Consider the following 12,455-nt stretch of genomic DNA (forward strand, 5'->3'; position numbering starts at 1 on the left):
GCAGAAATAATAGATATACCTTTTCCAGACTATGATATAATACAAATAGTAATAAGGGAGTACTAACACAAAAAGACATAGACCCAAATATAGATTTAAAAATGAATCCTAAATAATGAGTGGGTCATAGAAGAAAACATAGAAGCAATTAATAAATATATGAAAGAAAATTGTGGAGACATATCAAAATATCTGCAATGCAGCTAAAGAAATCCTCAGGGGAAAAATAATTTTGCTACAGATATAACATTAACAAAATAGAAAAAGAGAAGATTAATGAACTGAATATGCATTTGAAAAATCAGAAAGCCAATAAATAAACCTAAAATAAGCACAAAAGAGGAGATATTAAAGTTAGAGAAGTAATAGATGTACTGGAAACCAAAAATATTATTCATTGGAGAGTAAAACTAAAAATCAGTACTTTGAAAAGACTAATAACACTGACAGATATTTAGGAAGCTAACCTAATTAAAGAAGAGGGCAGGAAATCAAATGAACAGAATAATAAATGAACAAGATAAAAGCACAAAGTCAGAAGAAATGAAAAAAATTATCAACACCTAATATGAATGAGTGCTTGTTACCAAAATTGAGAACACAAAGGAAATGGTGAAATATCTTCAAATATATGAAATACTAAAACTGACACAAGACCAAATAGGGATTTTAAACTACTCTCAGCTAAATAAATACAACTGGCTGTAAAAGAACTACCAACACCACCCTCAATCTTAATGGACTCACAAGACAGTTCAAATTCTAAAAAATTCAGATAAAATCATGTCAAATAGATAATGCCAATTCACACAAGAGATTCTTCATTGTGTTAAAGTTGGATTTATATCAGGGATGCAAGGATAGTTCAACATTAGGTAAAGAGAACATAAAATGATCCCAATTTGCTAACATGATGTTTTACTTAGAATCCTAAAGAATTAGTAAATATACCAGTTGAGACAATTAATGGCTTCAGCAAAATTGTAGGCTACAAAAGAAACTCTCAAAATCAGTAGCAATTATATTTGAAAATTTGAAAATTATATTTTTAGCATTCTTTTTTATTTTGAGTTCCAAATTCTCTCCCTCCCTTTAGCTCCCACCCCATCCAGTGAGAAAGCAAGCAATATGCTACTCATTATACATGTGAAGTCAAGATGAAAAATGTTATCCACTTCCAGATTGAGAATTGATGAACTCAATACAGATTGAAGCATGTGTGTGTGTGTGTGTGTGTGTACACACACACACACACACACACACACAAATATGTATACATATACATATTTAAATTTTTTCCACTTCATTTTCTTTATTTTTCTTGCTTTTTTTGCAACATAGCTATTATGGAAATATGTTTTACATGACTTCACATGTATAATGAGTAGCATATTACTTGCTTTCTCAATGGGTGCCCTTTGGGCATAGTTCCAAATTGTTCTCTAGAATGGCTAGAGTAGTTCATAACTACCTGAACAATGCATTATTGTACCTATTTTCTACATCCTATCTGGCATTTGTCATTTTCCTTTTCTGTCATATTAGCCAATCTGAGATGGTACCTCAGAGTTGTTTTAATTTTCATTTCTCTGATTCAGGGCTTTTTAAACTTTTTCAACTCACAACCGCTTAAGTGCTTCTTAAACTCTGGGTCACAACCCTATATGAGTCTAATATTGATTAGTAATCAGTAGCGATTTAGAGCATTTTTATTTGACTAGAGATAGCCTTGATTTCTTCTTTTGAAAACTTCCTGTTCATATCCTTTGAACATTTATGTATTGGGAAATGCCTCTCATTTTTATAAATTTTGTTCAGTTCCCTGTGTATTTGAGAAGTGAAGCCTTTATCAGAGAAACTTGCTGTAAATTTCTCCTCCCTGCCCCTACTAGTTTCCTATTTGTGTTCTAATTTTGGCTTCATTGGTTTTGTTTGCACAAAACTTTTTTTATTTTATTTTTAAGTAATAAAAGTTATTCTTTTTGCATCCTGTGATCCTCTCTAGCTCTTATTTGGTTATAAACTCTTGCTTTATCCATAGATCTGACAGGTAATTTCCCCCATGCTTCCCTAATTTCCATTTAATATCATCCTTTATGTCTAAATCATGTCCCCATTTTGACCTAATCTTCTATGGCTAGTTCCTGCAAATGTAGCTTTCTAGTTTTTCTAGCAATTTTTTTTTCAAAAGTGAGTACTAACCCCAAAACCAAATTGCTTTCTTTTGGAAGAAGTGTATTGTGAAATCAATGTTTCAGGAAATGATAACTACAGTCTAACCTGAGAGGATAATGGGGGAAATTATCATCATGTCTTAAAAATAAGACCAATAAAAGCACATTTCAAAAAGAGAAAAAAAAACAATTTATGACTTCTGTAAATGAGAATCAATTATGCATTTATGGGAAATGATGAAAATTGTCCCAAAACAAAGTAATTTGTTTTGGAAGAGTGATATGAAATTAATGTTTCAGGAAATGATTACTACAGTTCAACCTGAGTCATCTCTCTAGTTATACCTCTGGGAAGATGTTTCACAACTATCCTTTTGAAAAAAAGTAATATTTTATTTTCCTCCCAATTACATGTAAAGATAATTTTTAAAATTTATCTTTAAGCAATTTTGAATTAAGAAAATTTCTCTCTTTCTCACCTATCCTCTCCATGAGATGGTAAGCAATTTGATATAGGTTATACATATTCAATTATGTAAAACATATTACTGTATTAGTCATGTTGTGAAAGAAGACAGAAACCCAAAGGGAAAAAAATGCCATGAAAAAATACAGAAAGAGAGAAATAATATACTATAACCTGCATTCAGACTCCATCAGTTTTTTCTCTGAAGGGAGATAGTGTTTTTCATCATGAGTCCTTTCAAATTATCTTGGATCATTGTATTGCTGAGAATAGCTAAGTCATTCACAGTTGATCATCATACAATATTGCTGTTACTATGTATAATGTTCTGGTTCTGCTCACTCCATTTTGCATTAGTTCATATAAATCTTTACAGGTTTTCCTAAAGTCAGCCTGCTTATCATTTCTTGTAGTACAGGAATATTCCATTACCATAACTATCTTTAAAAAAACTATTTAAAAACTATTCTCTGAAAGGAAAATGAACAATAACCTATGCAATAATCTATATAGTAAGAAAAAATTTAAGTTCTCTGTGTAATGTCTTTGATTTGTGATAAAAGATTCCTAAAAGGAAATAAATTATTTATTCCTATCTGGAAAGAAATGTACAATATAATTGAACTGTATGTGTGTGTGTGTGTATGTACACACACATACACATATATGCATATATATTATATATATGTATATATATATATATATGTATTATTCAGCTTGGCAAATTGGCTACAGTAAACAATGGCAATTGTGTTTATCCTTTTCCTTTTAGGGATGATGAATAACTGATAATCAACTTGGAAAATTAGCTCCAAAATATCACAGATAGTTACAAAATTAAGGCAATTAGTTTGAATATCTATATCTTAATTTATATTTCTTTGTTTATCTCCCATTTCCTACAAATCATGTTTCTTCTAGTTTTAAATATTGCAGACTATTGCTAGAAAAATTATTCATTTTTCTTTAGGAAGTTTACAAGAGAACTTTACAACCATTTGGATGATCAAAAATCAATACTCTGATATAATTAATTATTTTTATTGCTAATAACAAACTATATTTTATGATTATATGTAGTACTACCTGTTTTCTCTTCCCTTTCCTGAGTTCTCAAAGGCTATGCCAGTGGAGAAAAAGCCTTAACAGGTTATTCCAAACTGCAATGGCTTTGAATATTCTCTTGATGGTAGTTTGTATGACTGTTGCTAAATTTGGGGAGGCTCTGCACAGTCAATAATAATTGGATAATATATATTTTTTAGCCATGGCAATTTTATACTGTGTCATCCAAATTAAAGAGGGGTATGGATACAGCCTAAACTCTCTCACCTTAATTAAATGGTGAATCCTTGGGTAGATCACTGGTTTACCAAAAGGAATCACAAATTTGCTATTCTTTATCTATTAATTTTCCAGCTAATCTTATTTAGTTTCCACTATACACATACTACTGTGTTAAGACTAAAAATGCTTTGTGCAGTGTTTTATAAAGCACTCTCATTTCAGCTTGATACTCATGGAAACCCTGAAATGTAGGCATCAGACATAATATTAGTATACATGATCATGAAAATTTGATTCATTCTGATTATTTTTATGACTGTTTTCCATACTTTGGAAAGGTGTAGTACATTTCCATATGCCCTGTTGCAAGAACCAGTACATTTTAGTTGCTAGAATCAATTACCGGTCTAATAGATACAATTTAAAATATCTGTTTTTCTTTCAGAAAAAAGCAGCAGACCATCCCAAGAGAACTCCTTCTATATGGTTCGCAATGTACAAGGCCTTCGGGCGACCAATCTTGCTGAGCAGCACATTCCGCTATCTGGCTGACCTGTTGGGTTTTGCTGGACCTCTCTGTATTTCTGGAATAGTTCAGCGTGTAAATGACACTATGGGATCAATAAATACAACAGATAGAGTAAGTTTAGGGTGCATTATTGTCACATCGTTTCTTTGTTATTTTCTCTTTTGTGCTTTCTAAAATGTTTATTTTCAGAGCATTTTATGCATGTGAAAGAAGGTAGATTAATCTTTGTAAGGAGGATATATCCTTTAAGTACCTCTGAATGAGTCAGATAGTAATTTTTCTTGATTTAGAATTAGAGGAAAGCCAGGCACACCCTTCTGTGCACCCTTGATTTTAGCTTAAAAAAATTTGAATTGGTTAAAAAAAGGGTTACTAAAATATTTAAAATTCTATAGTAGGCCCTTACCATGGTCCAGCCATAAAGAATACTGTCTTATGGGCTAAACCTCAGAAAGAACAGGTTGAGGAAGAATGGCAAGAACAACAAAAAAAGAGCATTTTTTAAATTTATGGAATTTATTTATTTAATAGGAGGATCAAAAAAGGAAGAAGACTGATGCTCAGGGTAGTGTGTGTGGGGTGATGGTAATAGATTATGGAGAGAATGGAAAATTGTTGAGCTCCGATTTTACTTCTGTTTTCTCTTACAAAGGAAATGATCTTTGGATTGGAAAGGACAAATTAAAAATAGCTAATAGAGAGTTGGGGGGAAGTTGCCAGGATTGGAGAAGGGCAAATGTTTCCCTAATTCTTTCTTGCCTTTTTTTTTTAAAGAAGAAAGTAGAGTCTACAAACTATAAGACAGTTGGTTTGACTTCAATTCCTGGCATAGTTCTAGAGCTTATTATTAAATCATTGACAACAGAGTCAGGGATCATAAAGAGCTAACATTTCTTTGTCAAGAGTTTGTCAAGGCTTGTTTCATTTTGTAACAGGGTTACTAGACTGCTAGAAAAACACTTTCTTATATTTTAGTAAAATATTTGACAGTGTTGCTTGTCGTACTCTTATGGAAAAGATGGTGAGATATGGGTTATATAAGAATAGAATTTAGAACTAGCACTTGGTTGAACGGCTAAACTCAAAGACTAGTCACTTTGGGAGTTAATGGGTTCTATCTCCCCCTCCCCATCCCATTTAGGACTGCAAACAAATGAATATGGGTTGGGTATCTGTTTGACTATATGGCTTTTGAGGTGCCTTTGAACTCTGAAATCACATGATTTTGTCAATCAAAAATAACTGTAGGCTTGCAAATTTTGATGGTTGGGAGTGTGGTGGTGTCATCAATAGATATAGATTGTCATGTTTTATTTCAGCACTAGGAATTCTTTTTATACTGGGGTAATTGAGTCAACTCTTCTAGTCATCAATAATATTTGATTTTTAAACAAATATTAATTTGTGATTATTAGTCTAAATCAGGTTTGTAAAATTGATTTCTCTATATTAGCTTTTAAAAAATCACAATTTCCCCTGGGCTGGAACACATTTGCCAGTTCACTCCTTTATACCACTAAATTACCCTCAAACTCATTTATTTCATTGCTCTAAATACAACATATATTCATCTAAATATAACAGATTTTCTAAATTTTAACAAATTTACAACAAATTAAACAAATTTCATCTAAATACAGCAAATTTTCAGCATATATGCTCATCATATATCATCATAGGTACAGAAATGGTGGCATGTGCATCCTAGTTATTGGGAAGACTGAGTAGAAGTGCATCTCTTGATCTCAGGCATTCTGAACTCCAGTGGGCTGTGCTGACCTGTTGTCTGCAAGAAATTTGGTGTCAATATAGTAAACCTCTGGGAGTGAGGAGCCACCATGTTGCCTAAGAAGGGACAAACTGGAAACGAAGCAACTTAAAGTTCTTGGGCAAGACAGAGAAATCCAGTCTTTAAACACACACACATATGTACATGCATGCACGTGCACATGTGCACATGCATACACGCACCCACACACCCACTAAACACTAAAATTCTGCTGAAATAATTAAAGGTTTTCAAGTCATCTTTATTGTACCACCACACTCCTAACCACTAAAATTCGAAAGCCTGTAGTTATTTTTGATTCATAGAATCATGCAATCTAAGAGCTTTAAGACACCTCAGTGGACATATAGTCCAAATCATCCATAATCCCATATCTACCTTAATGGTCAATTTAAATCATCATGTGCCTGAGTTGTCACTATTGGTGGAAAATTTGAAATAACTATACTATATAGTTCATTATATAGTGCTTTGAAGACTTGAGAGGACAAGGATTCACAAGCAACTGAAACTCATTTGCTTATATTCATTAAGCTTATTTTGATTTAGGTCTTGTACAGCTAACCTCATATTTGTTTTATAGCTGCTATTATTTTTATAGCAAGTTTTTATAATTTCAGTCAATAAATTGATCAAATATTATGTGCAGAGTACTGTGCTTTAGACCACAGGAGTTACAAAGGAAATGTAAGATTTGGGCCTTGCCCTTAAAGTGTTTAAAGTCTAGTTAATTATATAATATGTACATTAAATGAAACAGGATACAACAACTTTTGTTCAGTTCAGTGCTACAGACAAGTCCAATTGGAGGTCAAAATAGGAAAGATAAATTAAATTGATAAACTTTTAATTTAGTGCAATTCAATTCAATAAGTATTAATTGTGAAATTGCCTGATGTAGTAGTTAGAAGCCTTGGAGTCAGGATCTCTGAGTTTAAGTCAGGATTCTGACACATGCTAGTTTTGTGTCCCTAGACAACTTACTGAAATTCTTATTGCCCTAGGCATCTCTCTATGACTAAATTCTAGAGCTTATTGGTGTTGGCAGAGGGAATTTCCTCATTAGGAACTCCCTACGCAGATGAAAGTATGGGCCTGAATCTTTTTAAAAAGCATTTATTACATGTCTACTATGAGCAAGGCACTGTGAATACAAAAACAAAATGGCAAATAGTCCCTACCCTTAAATATCTCACATTGTACTAAGAGATACACCCTACAAATAGTTAATTTTATTTCTATTAAATTGTATTTATATTAGTATACATTATTTATATTGACTTATATTGATTTTATTTATATTAAAGATTATGCAAATACTTTGTTTCAATATAATTTGATGAAAGAGAGAATACTACAACTAAGATGATCAGAAAATGCTTCCTCTGCGCCTTGAAATAAGTCTCAAAGGAAGCTGAGAAGAGGCTAAGAGACAGAGGTGATAAGGGGACTACATTCCAGGTATAGAGGCATGGAGACAAGGCCAAGTTCTGGCAATAACAAGTGGGCCAACTTAATTGAATTATAGAATATGTGAAATGGAGGATAATGAAATGAACCTGAAAAGGTAAACTGGATCCACACTAGAAGGGTTCATAAAGGAGATTACCATGTTGAACAGTTTTTATTTTTCTCTAGAGGTAATAAGGAGGACGAGACGGTTCTTAAGTAGAGAAGTGACATGGTCATACCTGGGTTTTGGGAAAATTATTGTGGTACTCATGTGGCGAATCATGGAATACTTGTATTTATGAGATTATTATGCAATTTTAAAGAAGAAACAGTCAAAATAAATTCAAAAGATCTTAGTTTACAGCTGGAAAGTACCTAAGTGGCTTGGAAGTAAAGCATAATTTATATTTACCTTTTTGATGACATATCTTGCATCTTTTTTACATTTAAGGTAGCTCTTCCTCTAAATAATTTTATAGTTGTCATATCATGTACATACTGGGTGTATTAGCTTTTCTAATTTTTTTTTTCTTTTTAATGGTAAGCATTCAGGTTCACTTACCTCAAAGGAATTCCTTGAAAATGCTTATGTGTTAGCTGTTCTTCTATTCTTGGCCCTGATTCTACAAAGAACATTTTTACAGGCCTCCTACTATGTCACCATAGAAACTGGCATTAATCTTCGTGGAGCTTTGCTGGTAAATATGTGCTTTATTTTATTTATGTCTTCAAAATATATCCAATTATAATCATATCCACAATTTTATATTTTCTTTTTTCTTTAAATTGACTGGGTTATATCAGCAATACTTTCAGGGAAGTGTAATGAAGATAAATAATAGAAATATTTGTTGTTTTGTACTCTTCATCACAATTCATTTTATGCCAAGAAATATTGGAGTATTTGGGGACATACTTCATGTTTCATCTCATAACAAATATTAAGATCATGATTATAGGAATTCTATTTGATAGAAGCCGTATAGAAAAAATGAATAAAACATGGATTTTTAGTCCAAATAACAAGTTTCAAAAGAGATTTTTGAATCCTGTATATCTCTTGATTTAGCCTCCCCATTTAATAATGAAGTAATCTTTATTAACACTATAATTTTATGTGTTTCATTTCTTATAGGCTATGATATACAATAAGATCCTGAGGCTTTCTACATCCAATTTGTCCATGGGTGAGATGACTCTGGGACAAATTAATAACTTGGTTGCCATAGAAACTAATCAGCTCATGTGGTTCTTGTTCCTGTGTCCTAATCTATGGGCCATGCCTGTTCAGGTAGAGCATCAATGTAAGGTTTTAATTTGTTAAAAAAAAAAGTGGAAAGGCAGTTAGCTTACTAAGAGCTTTTCAGGAAGTTGTCAAAAGAAACCCTTTGCTTTACTATTAGTTTTCCATACTGAAAAGGGGAACGGTGAAGGGTGAAAAAAGAAATGACTGAAGAAACAAAGGTTCAATCTTCTGAGTATATTGATTTATTAAGCAATGTGTAGCAGTTGCCCAAGAAATCAGCACCAGACTGTCTCAGCTTAGGTCTAGACCCCAAATACATGGGGAATTTAGACTTTTATTTATTAAAAACAATCCAATAAGATAATTAATTAAAATGAAATGATACAACAATAGGTAATCTGATTTCTAATTGAAGGAAAGATTAGGGACTTTCCAAGGGAGAGCAAACAGGTGTAATTCCCTGAAATCAGAAGGGAGGTGTCCCATTCCCCTCAAGTGTCTATAAACAATCACAGAAATGTAGAAATCCATATGGGGCCAGTTTTCTAATAAAATATATGAGTTACTTGAGATGTTTAATTGTGGGAAAATTCCTTATATCAATTTTAGGATCTGACTCGGTTTCTGGTCAGCATAATCTAGGTCCTTGGTTAAGGGTCTCTCAGTAGCAGTAGAAGTGGTCCAGCTTCCTGGTCACTCAGAGCTAGGTTCAAACAATGCAGTAAGGTTTTCTCCCATTTCCCACAATTTATTCGAATAAAGTTTTCTCATATGATAGAAATTGGACTAGATGCATAACTGAATAGAAAGGAAACTGAGCTAGCTCTAGAATTGAGTCACAAGATAGAGTCAGTGTGGTTCACTTAATTCCCATAATAAACCATTTGCTGTCCTAATCCCCTCAATTCCCTCAGAACACAAATATAATCTTAAGGAGGTAAGCCTTCCCATGTCTTACTCCAATGCTTCATTTTTGCTTAGGTGTGACATAGGGCTATTGAATACTGTGACAATGGAGAAAAACTTTGATAGGTCCTGCTTAGAAGTAATACTTAAAAGTATAATCCTGGTGACTATGTGTCTGCCTTCTGTAGAATTACTCAGTTAAGTTTGAAAACAGTTATCCCCAGGTTGTCCACAGTCTACAGAATTAACCTTTAAATAAATCTTTGGGCAAAGGCCCTCCATCCACTGGTTAACCAGTGGCTGCTACCTTTTTTTGGATGCTACCTTTTTCGGACATCTATGTGAATTACTAACTCTTCTGGCTTCAGTTTATGTACTTAGCCAACTACCATTAAAAAGCAGTTTTTATCAGGAATTTATTGCTTGGTAGAGATTTTAGAGGTAGGAGAGATTCTAAAATGCCAATCCCTTAACCTGAAGCAAACAGTGTTTTCTGTGGTCCTCTAGGAAATAGGATCCTAACTGGTATTATTTTTCAGTCATTTTTTTCAACATCATTTTTTGCACCAAATTTGTTCTAGGAACTTGCTGCGTTAGAGGAGTCCCCAGCAGTTTGTGCTATCATGTGAGCCAAGAGCCTTTTCTCATACTAGCATCTCTGCCTTCTTTTCTAGTCAATGTGTCTTCGCTGCAGCCAGGTTTTTATTTTTAGTCACATTTCTAATTACTTGTACAGGGACATATGGTAGCAAAAGGGCTGTCTTTGCTCTCTACTGCCTTCTAAACTCCAACTTTCCTTTTCTAAGCCTTATATGGCTTCTCATGTTCTGCCAGTCCCCGAGTGAAAGGCTCAGGGTGGCTTTTAAATCCAGTGTCTCCCATTTGCACAACCAGCATTGGAACTCTTTTTTTCCCCTTTGATAAATGTTTTAGGATTTTCAACCAGTCAGGGATCTCTAAACCCTGAGGTAGGATTTTTTAAAAAAAGAAAATAATTAAGACCAGGGTTGGGGGAGTCATAATTATCAAATTAATTATGTAATACAATCTAGAATTCCAAACTCCAAATAAAGAAATTTCACTTAAAATTTTTTTGGGGACAAAATCAGTTCTCAAAGACCATATTTCAAATTATAAAGGAATTTCAATATGTATCAGTGGCTACTATGAAATAGATCTTTGAAATATTGAAGTAGGAAACATTTAAGAAAGCCTAGCTTATTTAAAACAATTTGATATAGAAATTTGGAGTAGTAGAAATACAACTTGAGTTGAGAGTACCAGGTTTTTGTCTTGCCTCTGTCAACTACGTAAACTTGAGTAAATCACTCATTTTGTTTGGACCTCATTTTTCTCATTTGTAGAATGAGGTTGGACTAATTGATCTCTAAAATCACTTCCAATCCTGTCTGTGGGTTCCTAAAAACTTTCACAACCAGAGAGCTGAATACACTGTTTATGTATCAAAAGAGTCTTCACGTCAAAAAATATTAACGATTAGTTTCTGTTGTTATTATTAATTCACAAAGGATTCACAATTTCATCAGTATGGGTATTCCCTTTGCTAATACAGATAGAAACGCTTCTACAACTTTGTAAGTAGTCTTTGGGAATTCTTGTGATAAAAAAATTGTCATTGTCCAGAAGCCATCTGCTAATAACTCTCAAAAACTAACTAGGTTGTTCCTCAGCATATATACATATGTAGATACACACACACACACACACATACAGGTATATATGAATGTGTATGTGCATGCATATGCATATGTATACACACACACATATATATATACACATGCACGAACATATATCTTTTCAAAAGTATTTACTTGTTTTTACATACATTTATAATCTGTTCCTCCCACTGAACAAACCAAAAAGAAAACTTTTGTCACAAACATATATAGTACAAGTAAACAAATTCTCACGTTAGTCATGCCCCAAAATGGATGTTTCTTTTTGTATTTTGGGTTTATCACCTCTCAGGCAGAAGGCAAGTGGCATGTTTAATCTTTAGTCTTCTCTTCTCAGGGTTTATTATTTAAATGGCTAGTGTTCAAAAACCTTTCTTAAGTTTTCTCTTTCCCTAGAATGTTATTGTCATTTTATAAATTGTTCTAGTTTCGTTCATTTTGCTCTGAATCAGCTCATACAGGTCTTGCCAGTTTCCTCTGAAACTGTCCCTTTTGTAATATTTTTAAATGGCAGAATAGGATTCAGTTAAATGCATGTATCATAATTTGTATAGCTTTTCAAAAATAGGAATATGGACCCTTAGTTTCCAATTTTTTGACTACAAGAAAAGAGCAGTTATAACATTTTTAATACATATAGGTCCTTTCCTTCTGTCTCTGATATATTTGGGGTGAAGGCCAAATAGTGGTATAACTAAGTGAGAGGGTATTATATGCATTTAGTAACTTGTTGAACATTTATCTAAATGGTGTTTCAGAATAGCTGGATTAGTTTGCAACTCCACCAGACATTAGTGTAACTGTTTTCCTGAAGTCCTTCCAACATTTATCATTTTCCTCTTTTGTCATTTTTGCCAATCTCGTAGACATGAGGTAGAATCTTAAAGTTGCTTTAATTTGCATTTTGTT

General features: G+C 33.0%; 1 protein-coding gene and 1 long non-coding RNA gene across 2 annotated transcripts in view; one reads left to right on the forward strand and one right to left on the reverse strand.

Annotated features, from left to right (window-relative positions):
• ABCC9 (ATP binding cassette subfamily C member 9) overlaps nt 1-12,455 on the forward strand; it is a 195,648-nt gene that overhangs the window by 40,768 nt on the left and 142,425 nt on the right. Inside the window, 3 exon segments of the mRNA XM_020994153.2 lie at nt 4,373-4,567; nt 8,243-8,395; nt 8,833-8,988. Of these exon segments, the coding sequence (XP_020849812.2) occupies nt 4,373-4,567; nt 8,243-8,395; nt 8,833-8,988 (504 nt within the window).
• The window catches only part of LOC110213740 (uncharacterized), a 135,213-nt gene that overhangs the window by 11,318 nt on the left and 111,440 nt on the right, over nt 1-12,455 (reverse strand). The gene's annotated exons all lie outside the window — the stretch shown is intronic.

Source organism: Phascolarctos cinereus, unplaced genomic scaffold (genome assembly GCF_003287225.1).
Source record: "Phascolarctos cinereus isolate Bilbo 61053 unplaced genomic scaffold, phaCin_HiC Scaffold_1;HRSCAF=81, whole genome shotgun sequence".
NCBI classification, from domain to species: Eukaryota; Metazoa; Chordata; class Mammalia; order Diprotodontia; family Phascolarctidae; genus Phascolarctos; species Phascolarctos cinereus.